The 22,632-nt window shown below is 52.2% G+C and overlaps 1 protein-coding gene across 1 annotated transcript; it reads right to left on the bottom strand.

The window, feature by feature from the left end:
- Positions 1-81: 81 nt before the first annotated feature.
- Positions 82-21,769, bottom strand: RAB5C (RAB5C, member RAS oncogene family). The gene is made up of 6 exons (XM_059906529.1): positions 21,643-21,769; positions 3,848-4,100; positions 2,225-2,376; positions 1,897-2,019; positions 946-1,039; positions 82-410 (listed from the first exon to the last, which is right to left on the bottom strand). The coding sequence occupies exons 2-6, from the start codon at positions 4,011-4,013 to the stop codon at positions 295-297; spliced, it is 651 nt and encodes a 216-aa protein (XP_059762512.1). The 5' UTR covers positions 4,014-4,100; positions 21,643-21,769; the 3' UTR covers positions 82-294.
- Positions 21,770-22,632: the final 863 nt, after the last annotated feature.

Genomic DNA, 22,632 nt, shown 5'->3' on the forward strand with positions numbered 1-22,632 from the left:
CTACTACCGGCAAAGGAAGAGTGGGAGAGCAGTAGAAAGGGCAGAGTGGGAAGAGCAGATCATATATATTAAAAAAGTGACTTAAGACTTAAAATTGAATTAGTATTTGTACAGAAAGGTGCAGGTGGAATAACTCACTCCGGCCTATGATCAAAATGATATGGAGAAACCATGGTGGGCCCCTCCCCCTGCCCCCCAGTGGTGGCCCGAGTTGGTAAGTGCGATTGGTTAGAGTGGATTCCAGTCGGGTCGTCGAGGCGGAGGAGGTGGGGGCAGTGGGCAGGTAAGGGGGGCTCAGTTGCTGCAGCACTGGCTCCGGCTGGCAGGGTTGTTCTCCTGGAGGTCCACTCCTCGGTTCCGGCCCGGAGCACAAGCTGTATTCTGGGGCTCGTTCTTGGGAAGCTTCTTAGCTGTTTGGGAGACGAGGGGGAAGATGGGTGTTTCTGGGGGAACCCTAGTACTCTCCCAAGTCCACTTGGGTACCACCCAATCAGTGATAACCAGCATCCTGATGGATGTGTGTTCTATGTGCCAAGTACATTTTGGGTCTTTCAGGAAACTGAGGCAAAGAGGGGTTAAATAACTTGCCCAGGACCACAGAGTTAGTAAGTGGTAGAGCGAGGATTCAAACCCACACAGGATGACTCTAGAGCCAAATGAGCCCCCCCAAAAATCCTAAGAAGTGGGTAGGGGGCTGGTGATGTACAGCTTTAGGTGGGTGGTACGCTGCAGGGTCAGGAAGTGAAGTGGTGAGACTTTGGCCCAGGCTTTAGAAACTTCTGGAGTGAGCTATCTATATCTGAGAGTCAGATGAAAAAGAAAACAATTTTATCAAAGTATCAAAAATGGTAAAAGATCTGTTGGTGAAGGGACCCCACAGACCTACTATAGAACAGCAGGCAAGTAACACACCCTGGTTGCAGGAGGGGAGCCGAGGCAACTTACCTATTGCCATGAAAATTTCATTCACGTTCATCGCAGTCTTTGCTGATGTCTCCATAAACAGCAAACTGTTGTCCTCTGCATAGGCTTGTGCTTCCTGATTTGGATGGAGGTGAGAAAGTGGGTGGGAGGGAAACACTGACAGTTGGCAGGGGCTGAGGCCCAGGATAAAAATCTTCCCTGATCACAGTGTCTTCCACGCAACAGAGACAACACAGGGGTTTTCAGGCCTAAGGCGCCCCTGCTCTGAGTTCCCCACTTCACATACAGCACCTCTCAGCTCACACACGTCGGCAGAAGTTTGACTCAGGTCTCCATAGGCCCATTCTGCCTTCCTGCTCTTCAAAATCACTAGGCTAGGAAATATTTCTAGAAAGCTATCCTACAAATACACTTGCACATTTGGACAAAAGTATGTGGATGTCGACTATGGCACTATTTCCAGTCTTTTGCAATTACACACAACCTAGAAGTCCATCGGGTGGGGAGGGATAAAAAAGTTAAGTATATAGTATGTAAAGAAAGGGATTCATACGCTCGTGCATGTTTCCAGAAAGACAAGAAACTGCGAGGAACTTGGGGGAAGGGAGATTGAGTTTCTAGGGTCAGAGACCCAAATTACATCCTGTATACCTTCTCGTGCAGTTTAAAATCTCCTATGTGCACATATTACCTGAAAAAGTCTGTCTTTTTCACCGTTTCGTTAAAAAACCAGTTCACAGAAAAAATTAGCTGAAGCTTCTGCTATCCACATGCACACACACCCCACCACCACTGACAGAGAAGGCGGAGTGGTGGACGGCATCCCCTTTAGGCCCATGCTCGAGCCGTGAGGGGACAGCAAACAGAAGCCCCCCTGCTGCCGCCCAACGCAGCCCTTCACAAAGCCCGAGCAGCCTGGGGAAGCCGAGTGGAGCTGGCTCGTCCTCCCCCCGAGCCTGGTCCGTCCCCCACCTGGAACTCCACGGCCCTCTTGCTGGCCAGGTCGGCCTTGTTGCCCGCGAGCGCGATGACGATGTTGGGGCTGGCCTGCCTCTGCAACTCCTTCACCCAGTTCTTGGCCCGTGCAAACGTATCCTGGGGAGACAGGGCCAGAGCGTCAACAGGACGGAGCAGGCATTCTGCCCAGGGCTGTTCACTGGAGAAGCTGGCGCTGGCAGAGCCGAGGTGTCTAAGATGTCACCACCCTGAAGATTCTGGCGAGACACCCCCAAACACCAGAGGAAATGTGCCCACCCCCCATTCAGGAACAAAGGGTCGAGAAGCAAGGGAAAATCTTTACTGTGTTGGTGATGTCGTAGACCACGATGGCAGCCTGGGCCCCCCGATAGTACATGGGGGCCAGGCTATGATACCGCTCCTGTCCAGCTGTGTCCCAGATCTCAAACTTGACTGTTGTGTCGTCCAAGCAGACGGTCTGTGTGAGGAAGGCCGCTGGAAGAGGGAGGGCAGTGTTACCAGGTGCAGAGGGGCCGAGGAGACACCCTCACGTATCTGCACTGTGCCATCCAGGCTCTGGCACTTAGAAGCCCGAAAACCCCCAACCCGGCGGCCAGAGCAGCTGAGCAAGGCAGGCGGAGCGGGCGCTTCTGTGAGTCGAGGGGGCTGGGGGTTGCATTGGCTTTACAGACCCAGCCAGGCAAGAGTGGGAGGAGAAGGGAAGCCTGCTTGTACTTCAGCCATTTCAGGAGCCCTCTCTGAAGGACAGCGGCAAGGGGCAGGAAAGGGAAAGTCTAGGAGAAACCTGGCTCCAAGCACAAAACGGTGGGCCCTCGCTCCTCCTCCTCCTCCCTCCGCTCAGAGAACAGGCCTAGTCCCTCCGTCTGCTCCAGCCCAGGGCCACCGCTGGCCTTCGGTGTCCTGAGGACACTCACACACACTCAGCCACGCTGGGGAAGACTGAAGTACACGCCGTGCTACTGCCAGGCGGGGGCTGGGTACCCGGCTTCCCAAGGCCCCTGCCACCCCCAGGCACGCTGGCTAGCCGCCACCCTCGGCTTTGCCCTCGACTTTATTCCTGATTGGCTGGACCTTCAGGGAACGCAGTGACCCCATCTCTGGCCTGAGGAGGCAGGGGAACACACGGCACCTGTGCACGTGCTTCAAAGGAGTCCCGCAGCTGGGACTGGCAGGTGGGAGTCCCAGCAGAGGATCCCGACGGCTCTGTGCAGGAAGCCCGCTCTCCGTGTCGGCCCTCCCCCCTCCTCCCCCCCGAGGGGCCTGGGGCACCGCCTCACTTCCCCTCTCCAGCTCCTGACTCGAGTGCTGAGGAGGCAGCAGAAGACTGCTGACACGGCCTATTTTGTTTCCAGCTGCCTGGAAACCTCCTACCAACCAAGAGGGTAGAAAATGGATGACTCAAGCCCAAGGTCGGCCCCAGCCCCTCGGGGTGTGTACTGGCACTGAGGCAGGAGGCTGAGTCCAGACCCTCACGTGCTAAATGCTGACCACTGGGAAATCAATGACGGGCTCTGAGATCAAGAAGGGGTAAAGGGCAGCTTCAGAAACACCAGCCCACTCACGAGGCCATTTCCCCATTCTGGAACGTGGGGGAGGCCGGGGTAGATGCACCGCCGGGCAGGGGTAAGAAGAACCCTCAAAGAGGCAGACGCAGTCTCTCCCTCCCCAGGCCAGTGGAAGGGTGTACCCGGGGCCACACAAAGAAATCAAGAGGTAGAACCAGGAGAGGAAGGCAGTTTTCGACTCTCAGCTAATTCCCACTAGATGCTTGTTGGGACTCTGACATGGAGACCAGCTGCTGGGTTTGATTCCAGGGCCCAGATGAGGCGAGGTGCTGCTGCCCCAGGCATGCTTAGCCTCTGGGCAGTCAGCTTCCCTTCTCCTCAACGCCAAGGCATCTCTTCGACTTCCCTGAGGCCACCCCCTCTCTCTCGGGCCCACTCACCTCCAATTGTGCTCTCCTGGTACTCGTGGAATTGACCCTTGACAAAGCGGAGGACGAGGCTGGATTTGCCCACTGCGGACTCCCCCAGCAGGACCAGCTTAAACTGACAGATCTTGTTCCCAGCAGCTGGTCCGTTGGGTCGTGCTGCACCTCCCCGACCCGCCATGGCCCGTCCCGCTGCAGTGGTGCTGGTGAGCGTGGGGGCGGGGGCCAGCGCTGTGCAAAGAGGCACTTAGTGGGGAGGGGCCTCCAACTGCAAGGGAGAAATCCGAAGTGCTGGGTTAGGCCAAAGACTGCCACCCAGTGAGCCCTTCCTAAACCACAGGTCACTGCCCTGCCCTGATGACCTGGCTGACTGCCTCCCCTCTCCCTAACCCCCTGCCCGGCTTCTCCGCAAGTTAGGACACGAGCCCTAACTAGGCTGTACCACACATCTCCTGGCCCTACGGCCGTCCGACAGTGAAGGGAAAAGTGGTCTCCCAACTCTAGGCTCACAGTTCTGAGCGCACACACTGACTTCCCATCCCCAGATATGTACATTCACATACAAATAAACACCCACAGGAGAGGAATGGGCATCTGCCAGCCTGGTGACAGTTAAGTCAACAGGCAACACAGGGTACCAAAAAATGGCTCAGGAGACGCTAGGATCTAGCTCAACAAACAGTGGACCTGCGGTCTGGTAGCTCAGATCACAGCCTGCCTCTGTGCAAAGCCAGAGTGGGTGGTGAGGCCAACCAGGGAACGGGGAGTCCCGGTGGGAAGCTCCTCAGACAAGGTGCTCGGCCAACCTCGTGGGCACTCAGGGACCAGGGCCTGGCCAGGTGCAAGTCGTTATCAAAAGAGCCTTTTTGTCCTGCCATCTCCGGTCTCAGTGTGAGGCTGGAATCAAAGCCTTATTTCACTCCCTCATCCTGAGCCTCTTCCCCCCAGCTCTCTCATTTTTGATGGGCCAGAAGTCTCACACGCATTAAAAAACCAAACACACACAAAACCAAACACACACCACAGCCAGCGAGCTCTGCTGGCAGTCAGAACAGCTGCCAAATTTCCCTTTTAAATAGAGACCTCAGCTCCATTCTCCACTGGCAGAGGCAGGGCTGAGGGAGGACGAGGGGGAGGTGTGGGAGGGCGGAGACAAACACGGGTACCAAGACCAAGACCTGCACACCCGGCAGCTGGGGTTCCTGCACTGACATCTTAGTCACTCAGTCAGTGGTACCTTCGGAGGCGCCAACTTTTTTTTTTTTAAGTTTTGGAACTGTTAAGGATGAGGAGGCTATCTCTAGAAGCCTCTAGAAGACTTATACTAAAAGGTATCAGAACGTACACAGAATGTTTGACAAACGAGCACTGTGAGTAGGTACTGTGTCCTAAACACGTTGTGCGGCATTTGAACCTAAGCTGAGAAGAAAAGGTTTGGATGAGACTGCCCTGCGCAGAATAGAGTCTATGCAGGAAGGGTCTTCGGAGCAAGACAGCCCTGACCTGCCCCTGAGCGCGGGGAGCGCGTTCCCGGACAGTCAAAGGACGGGGTGTGAATGAAGAGGGGAACGTTTGTGGGAAGCAATGGTCTGTGCTCATGCGAGAAGCAGGCACAGAGGGCTTGCTTTGTGCAACCTCAAATCGTTTCTCCACGTCCAAGTTCTCCCAGCAACTCATTTAAAAAGTGAGCTTCAGGAAGAGTGATTCACTAACCAGGAACAACAGTTTCCTTTCTGGACGTCACTAAAGGAAAAGAGGTTTGAAGCGGGGGCCACCTATTCCCCGAGAGTACAAGGAAGGAAGCATGGGGGGGGGGGGTGGTGGAATCTCAATTAGTGACAAGAAATGCCAGTTTTGAAATATTTTATAGTTTAAGATGCTTTCTCTTTTCACCCCGGTCAATGATGTTGGCAAGATTCTACACCATGGCCCTTGAGGTGAGGTCTGTGCTTTTGGCTTCTTTGCTGCCTTCCTCTCTATGTTCTGGACAAACAGGGAATTCAAAGAGCGCTCACCAAATGAAATGATTTTCAGAGACAGCTAACATTTACTGAACAACTGCACAACCGTTACCTCCTTTAAGCTTTAAAACCATCTCCCATTTTTCAGATAAACAGCCTGCGCTCAGGTGTTAAATGCCCTGCTCAAGGCCACCCAGCACATGGTGACGGAGCCTGGACGCCAGCCATCCTCCCGGCTGTAGGAAGAACGGTGGAGGCAACGCCCACCCTCTGTGTTTGGTTTCGGGCTGCTGGGTGAATGAGACTCTTTTTGTGGCAGCAGCTTTGCTGGCCCAGCAAGGGCTGGCTCTGGCTGACAGTCACAGTGATCTTGTAGTCCCTGTGTATTGCTGCCACCAGTGGGAGGAGTCGCCCAGGGCCAGGCCAGGCCACAGCAATGATGGGAAACCACGATGGAATTACAGGTTGGTTATTACCACGAATCCACGTGACACATAATCTTGGCCGGGCAACAGAGTGTGGCTGGGGCACTGGAGAAGGAGGTATGAATGAGTGGGGTGAGGGGAACAGAGGTGAAGACTCTGATTCCAAGAAAACCAAAGCAGCTGGGGCTGAGGGCCACTGGGGTAGGAGATAACCAGCATCTACAAGTCAAGAAAAACAGAGGTAACATCTAAGTCTCGTCCCTATCAAACCAGTGGGTTTCCAAACCTGCCCAGACAGAATCTGATTTTTTAAACAAGCCAGAAGAGACAAATAACTTTCATGCAGCGGTTCTCAACCCTGTCTGCACAACAAAATCACCTGTGCAGCCAGCCCCCGGAGATCCGATGAAGGTTTGGAGAAGGGCCTGTGTCTGCATTTCTTAAGCGCTGTTAGGTGCTCCGCCTGGCGCAAACTGCCTGGTGACATGTTCTGCCTGGATGCTGGTCCTGCCTTCCACAGATACCTGAGCAGGCACACACAGCATTTTTTTATGGCCTGTTGCCTCGTGGTTTTCCTGGACCCACTTAGTGATCACGTGAGCAGAGGTCTTGAACCTTCCCAGACAATAAAGCACAGAGGAAGTTGATTCTGCCATGAAGGGCACATGGAGACATGGAGGTGCCTCAGACAGGCAAAGGCCACACTCAGAGCCCCAGGAAGCCCTATGTCCTCCCCTCCCAAGACTGGGAAATCAGAGACGGAGCCCCTGGCAGGTGGTAAAGGTGAATTCACTGAGCCTGCCTGCTGTCTGGGGGAGGCAGGCCCACTGTGGGACTCTTTCCTCCTGAACCAGCAGCTAGAATTACCCACAGGCGCAGTCAAATGATGGAATTATAACCCAAAATGGCACAGTAAAAGTCTTCGTTTTTTTTTTAATAATTTTTTTTTTTGGCCATACCACGTGGCTTGCAGGGATCTTTGTTCCCCGACCAGGGATCGAACCCGTGACCCCTGCATTGGGAGCACGAAGCCTTAACCACTGGACCGCCAGTGAAGTCCCCAGTAAAAGCCTTCTTTCAGACCAAAATCCAATTCCCTTTAAGAGCTAAAGCTGTGGTCAAAGTTCCTTATAAGATACAGAATAGGCAAAAAACATATATATATTTTTAAAAACCAGTTTCTCCAGCACCAGGAAAAACACACGAGTGGGATGAATTTCCTCCCGGATATTTTCATGAAGCTGCTGAAATGGGTAGAGCAGCACCTCGAGGGCCCCTCCTTGCCATGACCCCCTCCGCCACACTCCAAATCAGAAACCTGGTTTCTTCAGAGGCCACGAGAACAAGCACCACTCCCAACCTCACGTCTTCACGGGAAACGGGAGAGAATTCGAGGACGGGGGCATCCTACACCTTTCCCCACGGGGCACACGAAAGGGCAGAAGGGATCAGAGCTCCTAAACACTCTGGCCCGTGAACAGGCATAATGGGCACACGCCCAGCCCATCCTGGGGCCAAGGGGGGAGAGAAAGAGGAAAGAAGAGCAGGACGCTGCTCTTCCTTGCTCTGGACACTGTAGGTCAGTGGGTTTCAAACTTTTTTCATCAGAATCACCCAGGGCGTTTAGAGAATAAGCCTGACCAACTGAATCTAGAATCTCTAGAGGTGCAGCCCAGAAATCAATGTTTTTAAAACAAGTTCCCCAGGAATTCCCTGGTGGTCCAGTGGTTAGGACTGGAAGCTTTCACTGCTGAGGGCCCGGGTTCAACCCCTGGTCAGGGAACTAAGATCCCACAAGCCGTGCGGCGCGGCCAAAAAAAATAAAATAATAAAATAAAATAATCCCCAAGTGATTCTAGGAGGCTGATTTAAGCCCAAGAGCTGCAGTTGACACAGGAAGGAGGGAGGAATGTGAGAAACAGAAAGGCGCCCCCCAGATGGGTACCGTGGACAATCCAGGTGGATGAGGCTGGGGACGGAGACGGGTTCTTGGCTTTATTCAACACCTGAAGCCTTCTCCAAGATGCGACATGCTGCTGGAATGTCGCCCCTCCCCCCAGCCTCCACTCGAAATGTTCACCTTTCCCTTCTCTAATCCATGAAGTCACCCACTTCATACTCTTTGTCCTTCTGGTAAAGAGTGAGCAATTCCAGCTGGTGGGTGTCTCTCGTGCTTCCTGTTTGCTTCGGAGACTTCCTCTAGCTGAGAGTCCCGGCACAGCTTGGATAGTGAGCAGATTAACGAAACCAACCAGATTTCGTTTTGGCCAGAGGCTGGTCTGCTCTAGACTTGCTCACTCAAGCTTAGCCTGGGGCCGCCTGGGACCAGGACAGGGAGAGGAGGGGGAGGGCGTGGTGCTGAGAGCCCAGCAAGCCCGCCCAGGGCCCCTGGAGGCGGTTCTGGCCAGTGGCTCCTCAGCTACACTTTACTCTGGATAAACGCATTCCTGAATATTTAACACACTGAGAGTTCGGCAAGAGGACATCAGAAGCAACCTGTTAGCTTAAAGAGAATAAATGAACAAATCAGGGGACACAGGAGAGGTAATTAGGTTCAAAAGCTAAGGTGGAAGACATTAAAACGCTCAGAACAGCAGGGGAGATGATTTACCCATAGACTCAAGAACACAGCTCGTCCTCAAAGGGGAAAACCACCACTACTGGCACCCAGGACCACAGGGCAGACTCACAGCAGGACTACGCAGGCCTCGAGCTGGTTGCAGAGACAGAGGAAAGAAGAATCTGAAGCGACACAAGCCAAGAGCCCCATGAGGTCCCCACGTTCCTTCCTAGCACAACTAGCAGTCAGGACTTGGGAGGCTGAACTGGGTTTGGTTAAAGCCTGGCTCCACCGTTTATTAGTTGAGTGACCTTGGCCAAGGCAGATGAGTGACCGCTGTCAGCTTCAGTCCCTTATCTATAACATGGTATTACTTAATACCAATCACACAGAGTTGTTAAATGAAACAGCACATAGCGTGCATGGTACAGTACCCCTCTGAAGATGAGGTACTAACGAACGGCAGGGTTGTTATACTACTAAGAGCCTAACTAAGTAGCTTTGACTCACTGGTTGTCAAAGCGCAAAACTCCTCTTCATAATTACAGAGAAGGAGATGGAGGTGAGGTGAGGTGAGGTGACCTGCCCAGGGTCACAGCCAGGTGGTGGCAGAGCCCGAGCCCAGGACTCATGACTCCAGCAAGGCTCCACCATCAGAGACAGAAAACCCAAGAATATTAATAACGTCATCACATCCACTAAGAATAATGAGGCCACCACCTTCCGTCTATGCTTTAATAAAATATGGCTTTTAACTATGGGAAAAGGAGTTTGTATCAAATTTAAAAAAGACGCTGCTGGATGGAAAAGTTCTATATCTTGATTTGGGAAGTAGATACATGGATGTCTACAAATGTAAAAATGCACTTAAGATTTGTAAGCTTCGGGACTTCCCTGGTGGCACAGTGGTTAAGAATCCGCCTGCCAATGCAGGGGACACGGGTTCGAGCCCTGGTCCAGGAAGATCCCACATGCCGCGGGGCAACTACGCCCGTGAGCCACAACTACTGAGGCTGCACTCTAGAGCCTGTGAGCCACAACTACTGAAGCCCGCGCGTGCCTAGAGCCCGTGCTACACAACAAGAGAAGCCACTGCAGTGAGAAGCCCGCGTACCACAAGGAAGAGTAGCCCCCGCTCACCACAACTAGAGAAAGCCTGCATGCAGCAACAAAGACCCAACGCAGCCAAAAACAAATAAATACATTTATTTATTTAAAAAAAAAAAGATTTGTAAGCTTCACTTGTATGTAAGTTACATGTCAATAAAAAGGTTAAAAATGCTGCTGGTATAGAATTTTGCATACAACAGTGAAAAATTGAAGCTTAGATATATGATACCAATCTAGCTCCCCTGTACATAAAATATTTTCTGTCTTAGTATAAAAAAATTCAGAGTAAAGACTGTGAAAAAGGGGCTTCCCTGGTGGCACAGTAGTCAAGAATCCGCCTGCCAATGCAGGAGACATGGGTTCGAGCCCTGGTCCGGGAAGATCCCACATGCCGTGGAGCAACTAAGCCCGTGCGCCGCAACTACTGAAGCCTGCGCTCTAGAGCCCGCGAGCCACAACTACTAACCCCGTGTGCCGCAACCACTGAAGCCCGCGTGCCTAGAGCCTGTGCTCCGCAACAAGAGAAGCCACCGCAATGAGAAGCCCGTGCACCGCAAGAGTAGCCCCTGCTCGCCGCAACTAGAGAAAGCCCATGCGCACCAACGAAGACCCAACGCAGTCATAAAAAAAAAAAAAAAAAAAAAAGACTATGAAAAAGATGATGTCTGAATTAGAAGAGGACCAAAAGAGAACAAAGATACCCAAACAAATAAGGGGCAAGATAGCAGGATTCAGCATAAACAAATGTGCCTGCTGCATACATATTAAGAATATATTTATTGTTTGTACTTAACTGTGAGCTAAAGAATTTTAAAGTTGTTTAAAGCTTCATGATAGTAAAAAGAGAAGCCAACGCTTAAGTCTTTTCAGCAGGGAGAAAGAGGTTATGATGGTGTGATGCTCTACACTCCCCAACCAGTCCAGAGCGTATCTGCAGAGGGAAAAGGGGTTTAGGGGTGGAATCAAAGAGAGGGGTGTCTTCCCGTGTGACCAGGACTATGGAATTGCCACACAGAGAGCCTGTGTCTCACCTGGAGCGTGTCACAGAAGAAGCTGGGCCCTGGAAGCCAGAAGCTTAACAGTGCAGGTTGAGATTTGGGGAGAACGCTGACGGGATGTGTCGGGCCAGAGCTGTAGCCTCTTCCCACCAGTAGGTAGGGGGCTTAGGGGAGACGGCAGCAGGAGGGGACGGGTATGCTGCCTTTACAGAGCCACAGCAAGACAACTCCCTTTCCAGGGGGAAGGGAGGGAAATCATCCCAGAGGGGGACTGAGAGTGAGAGGGGCCCCCTACCGCTGGGGCAGGCCCTTAAATCTGCCCCAGCCCGCCCAACTCTCTTAACTGGGAGCAGTTTCACTTCACTCCCCTTTCAACAGTAAGACTCTACTGGGGCTGAGTGCCTAGACTCCTGCACCACAGTGACGCCTGTGAGCATGGAGTCCACGAACTCCACCAACACCTGCAAAAGGGGCCAGTGTGCAGGGGCACCAAGAGGCTTAAACCCTGGATACACATGACCGAGTGGTCCTTGCCCGGTGTCCGGGCTGAACCTGGAGCTGTGCCAGGAGCAGCCAAGACAGAGCACAGCTGCTCCTGCAGCCCTCTCCCTTGTCGGGAAGACTGGCTGTGTCGCTCAGCATAGATGCCAGGCCGAGTTGGGTGGAAGCCACTCTTGAGGACAGACCCCCAGCCTCTCGGGGCCCTGCCCCAGCAAGAGCACCAAGAAATCCTTCTCCGATCTCCAAGCTGCTTTCTCAGCTCTCAACCACAGACGGGCTCCCTGGAGAGGCGGAGAAGCAGAGTCAGCGCTAACTTTCAGGCCCAGGATGAAAACCTCCAGTCCCTCTCTTCCTGTGCCCACGGGGAGGAAGGCTGCTGGGGGGCAGGGGCTTATCTACAGGGATCTGCTGACACAGCCTGGCCAGTGTGGCCGCCCGTACCATCTGTGGAAGGGCCCCGGGATTCAGGGGCAGCTCTAGGGTTCTCATTCACTGGCCCCGCTGGCCACAGAGGAGCCTGGCGCTTGGGTGGCGGGGTCATGGGGAAAGCCAGCCAGACAGCGGTCTGCCTACAGCTGCACCAGGCAAGGCTCGTGCTGCCTACTGATTCGAAGAGGCACCGGGGGGCTCTCGGCCCTACGAGTGCTACTCCTAAGAGCCTATCTCCCTAAGAGGGCCTGGCCTCCGGCTCAGCACACCTCAGCCAGCAAGGCTGTGGCAGACTCTCCGGCCCCATGTAGGGCAGCTCTCTAAGAAGCCTCAAGCAAAAGCCCAATTTGAAGTTTGGCACTTTCGGTGGCACAAACCCACACACGCATCCAGCTACAGGGTACGGGGTACGGGGTGCGGGGGGAATGGGACCAAGGCTGTGTGGTGGCTCACCTCCCCCCCACCGCCCCAGCTCGTCACCTGCTGGTGCCAGGGAGAACACAGAGAGAGCTGGACAAGGCTCAGCTTCTTCCCTGGCCACAACCTATACCTGCCATGGCCCCAGGACGCAGCACAGGTCATGTGGAAGCCAGTCAGGACGGCTGTAGGAGACCAGCTGACCCACAAGCCTCACGATTACTCTGTTTGAGCTGTTTATGCTCATGCAGTTACTATTTCCTCAGACGGTGCTAACCAGGATCTCAACAATACAGGGCCCGTCGATCCCTCTGTCTTGGGAAGGTCTCTGCAGGGGCCAGGAGTACCAGCCTGGACAGCTGCTGCTTCTGCTGCTGCCCCAGGCCCAGAAAGACTCCAAGAACCTCTGCTTGAAAGTCAGCATCATCAGCAACACCTGTTTATCGAGCTACTCACATCAACAACTGACACCTCTCACAAACCCTTCCTGTCTTTACAAAAAAAAAAAAAAAAAAAGTCAGTTTAAGTTACCGCCCTCTTTGTTTTGCCCTCAGCTCCTAAACAGAGAGCAGAGGGCAGAGGTCATGCGTCAGAGGCAAGCAGGGGAAAAGAGAATCAGGTATCAGATCTAGCAAAACCAAATTCCTCCTGCTCAGACACCACACACGCTATGGTCAGAGGCTGCCCAACTAACAAGAAACAAGGTCAAAGTTCCTGCTGTGGGACCTGAGGGATGATGGCTGCTCTCAGGAGCCCGGGTGCCAAAGAACAATATCTTAGGCTGATGTTTTCTTTCTTAAATTTTTGTCGAACAAAATGTAGAAGGGCGAAGTGAAGAAATCAGGCAATGAATGGGTCTCAACAGGTTTCGATGAATGAATCACACTTCTACTTCATAGCCCCAAATTTTCATGACTGTTGTGGGTGGCAAGAGGTTGAAGAACTTGGGGGCTTGAGGGTTGGGAATGAGAAAGTGAGAGAAACTAAGGGCATGTTGCAGATGAAACGATCATGCTACAAAATTCTCAAAGGCAGACTATGGGTTTCCCTTTAACAGCACATAACATCAAACCTGACACACAGTGGGTGTTCATAAGTGTGGTGAACCGAGCCTGCGATGTAGGTACAGCCCGGTTAGGTCTGGCAAGTGAACAGGGCAGCTGAAGGCTTCAATACACATCCATCCGCCAGACGGTTTGGATCCCCTAACAGAGCCATAGTCCAGTGGAGGAGACACCTCGCCACCCCAGACAGGACCTCTTAGGTTCCTTCTACACAGGGGTGAAGAGCACGAGTGCTGGAGTCAAACTTCAGTTCAAGTCCTGGAGCCACCACTTCCTAGGGTGACTCTGTGTTGTGTCACTAAACCCATCTCCTCCCGTGTAAAATAGAGAGGTTAGCACCACCCATCTCCCAGGGCTGCTGGGTAAAGGATGCACTGAAGACTCTCAGCAAAGGGCCTCGTTCAGAGCAAGATCTCGATAAATAAATGTTCGCGGCGGGGAAGTCCCTATGAAGTGGATTCCTCGAATAAACGTTCAAACACTATTTATTCACGTATTGCTTTTGCTTCCAGTTTCCCTGAACCCCATTCCTCAGTGCCCCTCATTTGGAAAGAATGCTGAATAGGACAACAGCTCTAGTCTGAATATTTTTGTCCCTCTCCCAAATGCCTATGTTGAAATCCTAATCCCCACTCTGATGGTATTTGGAGGTGGGGCCTTTGGGAGGTGAGGCCATGAGGGCAGAGCCCTCATGATTGGAATTAGTGCCCTTTTAAAAGAGAATCTCAGAGTGCCCTTGCCCCTTTCATCATGTGAGGACACAGCAAGAAGTCGGCAATCTGCAACCCGGAAGAGGGAGGGCCCCCTGATCTTGGACTTCCAGCCTCCAGAACTGTGAGAAATAAATTTCCTTGTTTATAAGCCACCCAGTCTGTTGTAATTTTGTATAGCAGCCCAAACAGACTAAGACAACAACTTTCACCAGTGCCCTAGAAAAAGGAGCAGCTCACAGCTGACGTCCTATGTCCTGTCAACAACCATAACCTTGTATTCTCTGGAGACTGGCTTCCAAAGCCACAAGAATGACCACCACCAACCAAAAAAATCAACAATGAGTTAAAGCCCCTAACCAGGCAAATCAAGAACTCTTTAAAAAAAAAAAAAAAAAAAAAAAAAAAAAAGCCCTACAACACAAAACATCTTAAAGCCCAAATGCCGTTCCTTCCATTTCAAAGCCTCTTTCAGGAAAGGGAAGAAGGAGTTCAGTGGTGGAGAGGGGGAGGGGACAGGACTAGGACAGCTGACAAAGACACCAGAGTTCCTTTTAAAAAACAAGGCTGCAAATGCTAGAGGTTTGGAAATTGGTATCATTAATCACCACAGCCTTCGGAGCAGCTCGGAGAGCAATTTGATGACTAGGAGAGCAGCCAGGGTTAGAGAGGCCACCCACGCCCTCCCCCATGCCTGGGATGCTTCTGACAGAGCCACCTGAAGGGGACACACACGGAGCTATGAATAGAAGGCAAGAGGCTTGTAAACCAACTCCTGTTAAGATCCCAAGTTAGTGTTTCCAGCAGGGCTCAAGTTACACATCTTCATAAGGATGACAGTACAACGGAAGGATTTAAGCTATTCAATGATTCAGGATCACAGCTCAAAGTGACAGCCTGCCCTGAGCCTGCCTGGAGCCACAAACCCTGCATGAACCCTCCCAAAGGGGAGGTCCGTTTTTGAATGGTAGCAAAAGAAAGCTGGCCCAGACCACATGGACTCGCCTACCAGACCTGGAAGGTTTAGCTGGAGAACTTAGCACCTGAAATACTGAACGATTATGTACCTCACCTTCCCAACTGGATAGTAAACTCCAGAGTAAATACCAAATCCGACCATTTTTGGATCAGTCAAAAAGCATTAGGCAGGGGTAGGAGAAGTATGCAGAAGCAACCGCCTGCCACTGGGGTCCGCTCCCAGGAGTCTCCAGGGGTGGATTTCCCAGGCGCAGCTCCACCTCACCTACCTCTGGAGGCTTCGGTGACTACAACTAACCATCAAGAGGAGAAATAACGTAACTCCAACCACAAAACTCCATATCAACGTAACTGAGAGGAAGCGTTTACTAAAAAGGGAGTGGCCTTGGAGAGCCAGCTGATTCTAGGACCAGGGCAGGAAATACACAAGGTAAGCCTGGAGCATCTTGTAGCGCCAAAAAGTAAGGAAGTGCTAACAAAAATGAAAACGAAAAAACCCCAAGATGTTGGGGGTAGGTCAAAGGGAGATGAAAGAGCTCCCAATGACCGAAGCTGGAACAATTTGAACAATAAAATGAAGTAGTACTGGATTATAAACCAAAGTGTAAAATAAATGCCCACGAGTTCATAGTGATATAAATAATTGAATAAATAAATGGGGGAGGATAGACAAATCTTTTGTGTACAAGAACTCCAAGTAATTCATGTAGATACCCTGCCCTGGAGGAGAGGAGCGTAACTCCCCACCCCTCAAGCGTGGGCTGCACAGAGGGACTGCCTTCCAGGGAGGACAGCACAAAAAGGGGGAGGGGAGACAGCGGAGAAGCCTGACAAACATCGCCTCAGGACTTCCCCGGTGGCGCAGTGGTTAAGAATCCATCTGCCAATGCCGGGGACACGGGTTCGAGCCCTGGTCGGGGAAGATCCCACATACCGCGGGGCAACTAAGCACGCGTGCCACAACTACTGAAGCTCACGCGCCTAGAGCCCGTGCTCCGTAACAAGAGAAGCCACCGCATTGAGAAGCCCACACACCGCAATGAAGACCCAGCGCAGTCAAAAAAAAAAAAAAAAAAAAATCGCCTCCGCCGGGTGACCAAAGCTGACGCTGACAGTGGTAAGTCACGCTGATTGTACACACCCTTGATATGATGTGGTGAGAATGGCACTTTACCTCTGAGGTCTTCCTCCCACAAACCCATAGCCCCAGTGTAACCATGAGAAAAACATTAGACAAATCCCAACTGAGAAACACGCTATGAAATATCTGACCAATATTCCTCAAAACTCTCCAGGTCATCAACATCAAGGAGAGCCTAAGAAACTGTCACAGCCAAGAGGAGCCTAAGGAGACATGACTAAAGGTAAGACTAACTAAAGGTAACGTGGTGTCCTGGATGGGATCCTGGAACGGACAAAGGACGCTAGAAAAAAACTAAGGAAATGTGTGGGGCTTCCCTGGTGGCGCAGTGGTTGGGAATCTGCCTGCTAATGCAGGGGACACGGGTTCGAGCCCTGGTCTGGGAAGATCCCACATGCCGCGGAGCTACTAGGCCCGTGAGCCACAACTACTGAGCCTGCGCATCTGCAGCCTGTGCTCCGCAACGAGAGGGTCCGCGACAGTGAGAGGCCCGCGCACCGCGATGAAGAGCAGCCCCCGCTTGCCACAACTAGAGGAAGCCCTTGCACAGAAACGAAGACCCAACACAGCCAAAAATAAATAAATTAATTAATTAAAAAAAAAGAATCAATGTCTGATCATTGTTTTAAAAAAAAAACAAAAAACTAAGGAAATGTGAATAAAGTATGGACTTTAGTTAATAATAATGTATCATAACTGGCTCAATAATTGCAACAAATGTACAATGTAATGTAAGATGTTAATCACAGTGGAAACCAGGTGTGGAGGTTTGGGAGAAAACTCTACTACTACCTTTGCAATTTTTCTGCTGGCACCCCTTTCTTAGGCCCACACTTATTCAAGAATGAGCTTTGTGCAGATATGCAAAGGAGCACCCAGGGACCACAGCTGAGTTCACTTCCATAGACCCTTGCCCAGCCCTGACCTGGGGTCGGTGCTGCCTCACCACACACGGCTGCGGGGGCACACTGACCAGGTACATGTATGCTGGAAGGTGGTCAGCAGACCATGGATGGCCAAAGCCATGCTGCCTTTCCTGATGAAACTGTGCCTGACACAGAGCTCTACCCTCTGGAAATTTAGTTTGTGACCTGTCTCCACCCCCTATATCGTCTGTACTGTAGCGTTCATCCTGTTTACCTGTCCGCTCTCTTATCTATGAGCAACTCTGCGGAGGATGGACGAAGAAATGGCTCGGGCTTTGGGATCGGAGGGACGTGAGCGTGAATCTCAGGTTCACCACATCTGCGTTGTGTATGTTAGAGGAAACGGGTGGGCGTTTGCTTCAAGGGGAGGTTTGAATGTCTGCCCTTTCCTTGGACAACCACAGCCTACCATGCTGGGTGTCACGGTGGGACTGGACACAGAGATAAAACAGGACACGATCGGTGCCCCCACAGGGCTCACACACTAGACAAGAAGGCAGACAAGGAGTAATGAGAGGAAAGCACAGGGAAGAGAAAAGCCCTCAGCCTCCTTCAAGGGAGGGGAGGCTTCACAGAGGAAGTGATGTTCCCACTGCGCTTTGAGAGGAAAGCTGGGAGATGCTGCTCCCAGGCAGGAGGTGGAGAAGGGCCTTCCACGCAAAGGGAAGAGCACACAGTGAGCCCAGAGACAGGGTGAGGAGGGATCCGAGCACAGACTTTCTCCCCCTGCTCTGCCACTCACTACGGAGTCCCCACCATAACCTGGCGACTGAACGCAGTACCTTCCTCCTGGGGCTGTTGTGAGGATCAAGAGAGTGCCTGGCACATCGGAAGCAAAACTCAAAAAGTTTAGCTTGTATTTGGATTATTGTTCCTATATACAAGAGATGGGGATGTTTACTCTGAAAACTAATCCTTTACAGAACCAAGCTATTAATGCAGAGAACTCCTTAAGAAATATTCCAATTCTCCCCTGCCAAGGCTCTTGAAACCACTATTACCTGGGTTGGGGGACATCCTAGTTTACAAAGTCTACCTGAATCGGTGTTTCTCAAATGGCCCCAACAAAAGTATCCCGACTCAAGTTGGGGGAGAGAAAATGCAAACTTCCAGGAATCTGGGAATCGAACCCAAAGCAGCCTGCTGCAATCAAAATATTGTCCTCAAGTTTCCTGTTTTAGCTTAAATACATGCAAACTTTGCATTCCAATCTATAACAGATCCAGGATTGTTCTGGTATAAAAATGTTGAAAACTGAATAAGACTGAAGTGCCTAGAAGATGCAAAGATCTGTGGCTCTGAGTATCCACTGGGTCTGAGAACCCCAGTGGGAGGAGCACAGTCATGGTCTTAGCGTTCTCTTCAGTAAAATGGGAATAGAACCCACAACAATTCCGTTCACCATCTATGGAACAAGACAGTATGGGAACCATCCATCATAGCACTGAGCATCACAGTGAAAACTGGTAGAAATGTTGAATCAGAATCCTAGGGATGAATTATGATGTACCTTCAAAACTCCATGGACCTTGTGATTATCTATCCTGTGCCAGGGAATGGACTAGCTTTACCCTTTGTTTCTAATTCAGCAAGATATTTTGTATCTCCATTTCACTGGAAGAAAGAGAGGCTCAGAGAGGTCAAGTAACAAGCCCAAGGCCACGCAACTGGTAAATGAGGGAGTCCAGATGACAACTCAGGCCTGGTTGACTCTAAGGCTCTCGTGCCTTCCACCCCACCACACCGCCTCTCTGTTTACCAGGCGAGGGTTAGAAGAAGAAGGGTCTTTCTAAGACGTACTTGGTTGGTGGGGCTGAATTTAAATTTCTGACCTTACTCTGTGTTTCCATGTAAATCCTAGTGAAAGCAGCACCTGGTAGACAGCCACGTTCTTCCCACTGCAAGCAGCAGGCAGCCCCAGAGGAGAATCGCGGGGGCTAAGCAGAGGCCAGCTCCACCAGTTCTCTGTGCCCTCCACCCTGCCCAGAGGGACCCCTGAGTCCACTCACTTTTACTTTCATTTTCTAGCCATCTTGACTTTCAGGTTCCCAAGAAATTAATGGCATGCAGATGTGAGCAAACTCTCAGGCCCTGAAGAGTACTGACTTGGGACTCATAACTGCCATGGTCCCCAGAGGCAGAGGAGAAAGAAGACAGGAGGGTGGGGTAGGGCTGGGGAAGAATACCGGAAGCAGAGGAGGAGTGCCACTGATGAGGAGGCTAAAGGATCTGCACCTGGGCCACTGCTTGCTCACCCGCATGTCCATTCCTTCCACAAACAGACCAAAGGAGGACCCGCTATTAGGGAAGATGAGGCACATCTAATCCCAAGATCCAGCTCTACCATTTTCTAACTGTGTGATCTAAGACAAACTACTTAAATTCCTTCAGCAGCATCTCTAAAGTGGAGATACAATTCCCACAATCTCCCAGGAACACATGTGAGGAACACATGTGAAAAGAACTTGGCAACTTCAGACTGATTTATAAAAATTAGTTGTTACCACCCTTCTATAGTATAAAGGCAGAAAAAGACCCACTGGTTGTAAGAGGCAAGCAGGAGAGGAAGGGCATCAGAGGGGAGGGTTTTCTGTCCCACACACAGCCCTCCCTCTCTGCCAAGCAGTGTCAGATCTCTGCTTGGACTCTATAATCTGTGGATGCCAGAAGTGGCCACCTAACCACTCAGGGCACTGGTGCCTTCCTGTCTCTCTGAAAGGGATAGCTTCTCCTTCAAAAGCCTGCTTTAGAATCACAGCTGGGAGATCAAGTCCAGACAAAGAAGGTCCCCTCGGAAGGCTGGCCAGCCTCATCCTGGGACTCCCAAAGAGTTCCAGAAACTACAGCCCACTACTGAGGAGGTAAGTTTGGTCAGAGACCAATGGCCGGTGAGTAGGGGCACAGACTGACCAGATTAGACAAACTAGGTTGGCCATAGAAGTCTCCAACAACCCTCCAAAGAAGTCCAGAGAGAGAGAGCTTGTGATTCGACTGCTGACTCTAACAAGAAACTTTTCTTGTTGTTCCATAAAAAATGAAAGGAGTGCATCCCAGGTCTAGCTCAAAAGTTTGTAGGAGTCAGACACTGGTGATTGTCCAGAAGAGGTCAAAAAGATCTCAAGACGAAACAACTTTAAGTAGCATCCAAGGGCAGTAAAGATGGCCCAGAACACTGAAGAGCTACAGAAATTCCCAAAGATAGCATGGTCTTCCCTCCCTTCCTCCACTGTAGATAGCAAGGGTCAGTCATGGCCTCAGAGTCAGGCTGCTCTCATTAAGGTGTAGTCTCTGGCCTGTACTTTGGCCACGTAACAGAGAACCTCCCAGCTTGGTCTGAGACAGCAGCCATTTCACACACCTAAGTCCCAAGCAAGGGACACGGAGCAGATGTCAGTACGGGCTGTCTCTCAGAAAAGGTGAGGGGAAACAGCACTTTGTGGCATGTGTGGGAATTCCTTGGGCTACAAAAATTAGCACATTAAGGACCCAGAGGTGCGACTGTGATATCAAGTTAATCCTCTGCAATCTACAACTTACTTGATCAAGCCCAGAAGGGAATGGAGAGAGACCCTAGGACTAAAAGTGGTGTGACCTGTTGATCAGGGAGGTGAGCGTGTGTGTTTAGGGTGGGAAAGAGATAGCCCAGGACTCTTCAGTTCCAGACTCCTTATTTTTGGTCTTTTTCCTCTTCTCTAAGGACCAACAGACAGCAGTCCCAAGAGGAGCAGTCCCTCTGAGGCAGCCTGGAACCACTCACGGGCTCTGGGAGGACAGGGCTGAGACTCCAGCAAGGCGGGAGGAGGAGGGGAGAGAGATGATAATGAATGGGCAGATCCACCCTGATCTATGTGATCTGTAGCTAGGATTGAGCAAACCTCAGCTAAATTGTTCAGAGGCAGGAAGAGCCAGAGATACACTCAGAGAACGACACAACACAACCAGAGGACAGGGCTGGGGGCTCAGGGGGCAAGGCACGGAGAAGACAGCTCATTCCTAAAGAGTGACCCAGACTTTAAACTCTGCTGAGATCCTGGGTGGCTCTCTGGCTTGAGAAAAGAGAGGAAGTTAAGGAGTTGTGGGAGCGGTCTCAGCCAGGACCCCCCCCCCACCCCGCCCCAGCCCCAGGAAATCAAGATAAAATTCCTCTAGGGCTGGAGCGACAACTGTTTTTGTGGGACGGGACGGGACGGGGCGGGGGGGGGGGGCGGGCTGGGGACAAGAGAGGCGACAGACAACACTCCTGGCTACCTCTAAAAGAGAAGGGGGACAAGCTCCTTCACACTTGACAAAGATTCCTCCAATTCTGGGAGCAGAGGGAGAGGAACTTAGGGTCTCTCCCTCCCACAACCGGACCGGGACAGGCCAGAGGACAGCCATAGGGGTTTCCCAAGGCTCACGAAGGGCAGGGAAGGGAAGGAAAGAAGAGATCCCCCCCGCTTTGGCTCGACGCCTGGGGAGCCCCTTAAGAGGGGGCTACGGGTCGGGGGAGGGGTCAGTATCCCCCTAAGCCAGGGTTAGGCGGGAGGAAGGGCCGCCCCGGAGAGGCTTCAACACGAACGAGACACTGGGTCCCAGGACAGGCACACTCACGGCGGCTCCGGGGCGGCGGCGTTACTTGGGGCCGGGGCTCGGACAGGCTCCGCTCCTCTCCCCCCGGCGGTGTCCCAGGCTCCGGCCTCCACTTCCGCCTTTCAGCCGCTCCGGATCCGGATCTCCACCTCCGACCCGCCCCTCAATACTCCCAGGCGACTGACAGGGCGGAGAGACCAATGGGAGGCACTCTTGGCCGACTCTCAGGCGGTCCCGGCGCGGGGTGCGGGAGAGGCGGGAGAGCGCGCGCGAAGGGCGGCGGGACTTGTAGTTCGCAGCGTTGGGAGGAGCCGGTGGCCGCCTGGGACTTAGGCTTAGGGTGGAGCCGGCGGCCGGCTAGGCGGAGCCCGGCCGGGAACTCTTTAAGGCCAGGCCTGCCGACCGCGTCATCGCGGATTCCAGGCACCCCGAGGGGAGGCGTTTGGCGGAGCGTTGCAAGAGTGCAGAAGGCTGTGTGTGCAGAATTGGGAAAGGAAAAACATGGTGTGAATGAATATGCACGTAAGGCCGCGTGGACCAGCCCTAAGCACTCGCTAACGCGGAGAAGCCCCTGTCCAAGCTTTCGGGCCAAGTCAGTTCTGGGAGCCCGACTGTTGGGGACATTCTGAGATGAGAAAGATGATGGAAGCGCTATAGAAAGGGCTCTCTGGAGGCTACTGGGTAGGATCACAGGGAGAGCTCTTGCTACTGCCCAGCCGTAAACCGGGACCCTCCGCCATTGGCTCAACCCCAACCTCCGCCCCTGCCCCTGCCTCTCTCCATCCCCAACCAGAACCGGCTCTTGTCTCTGATGCCAAATACTGAGCCAGACCACTTCTGCCTTGTCGCTCCCCATACATCCATAAATGCAGATTGGAACCACTTCTGTTTGTCCCCACTTTGCCCTTCCTATGGATCAGGACTATTTCTATTTTTTCTGCTCCCCTCAGTATGGATTAGGACCACTTCTGCTTCTGCCCGCCCCCGACCCCCCAACACAGACCAGCATCT

This window comes from Balaenoptera ricei, chromosome 20, assembly GCF_028023285.1.
Source record: "Balaenoptera ricei isolate mBalRic1 chromosome 20, mBalRic1.hap2, whole genome shotgun sequence".
NCBI classification, from domain to species: domain Eukaryota; kingdom Metazoa; phylum Chordata; class Mammalia; order Artiodactyla; family Balaenopteridae; genus Balaenoptera; species Balaenoptera ricei.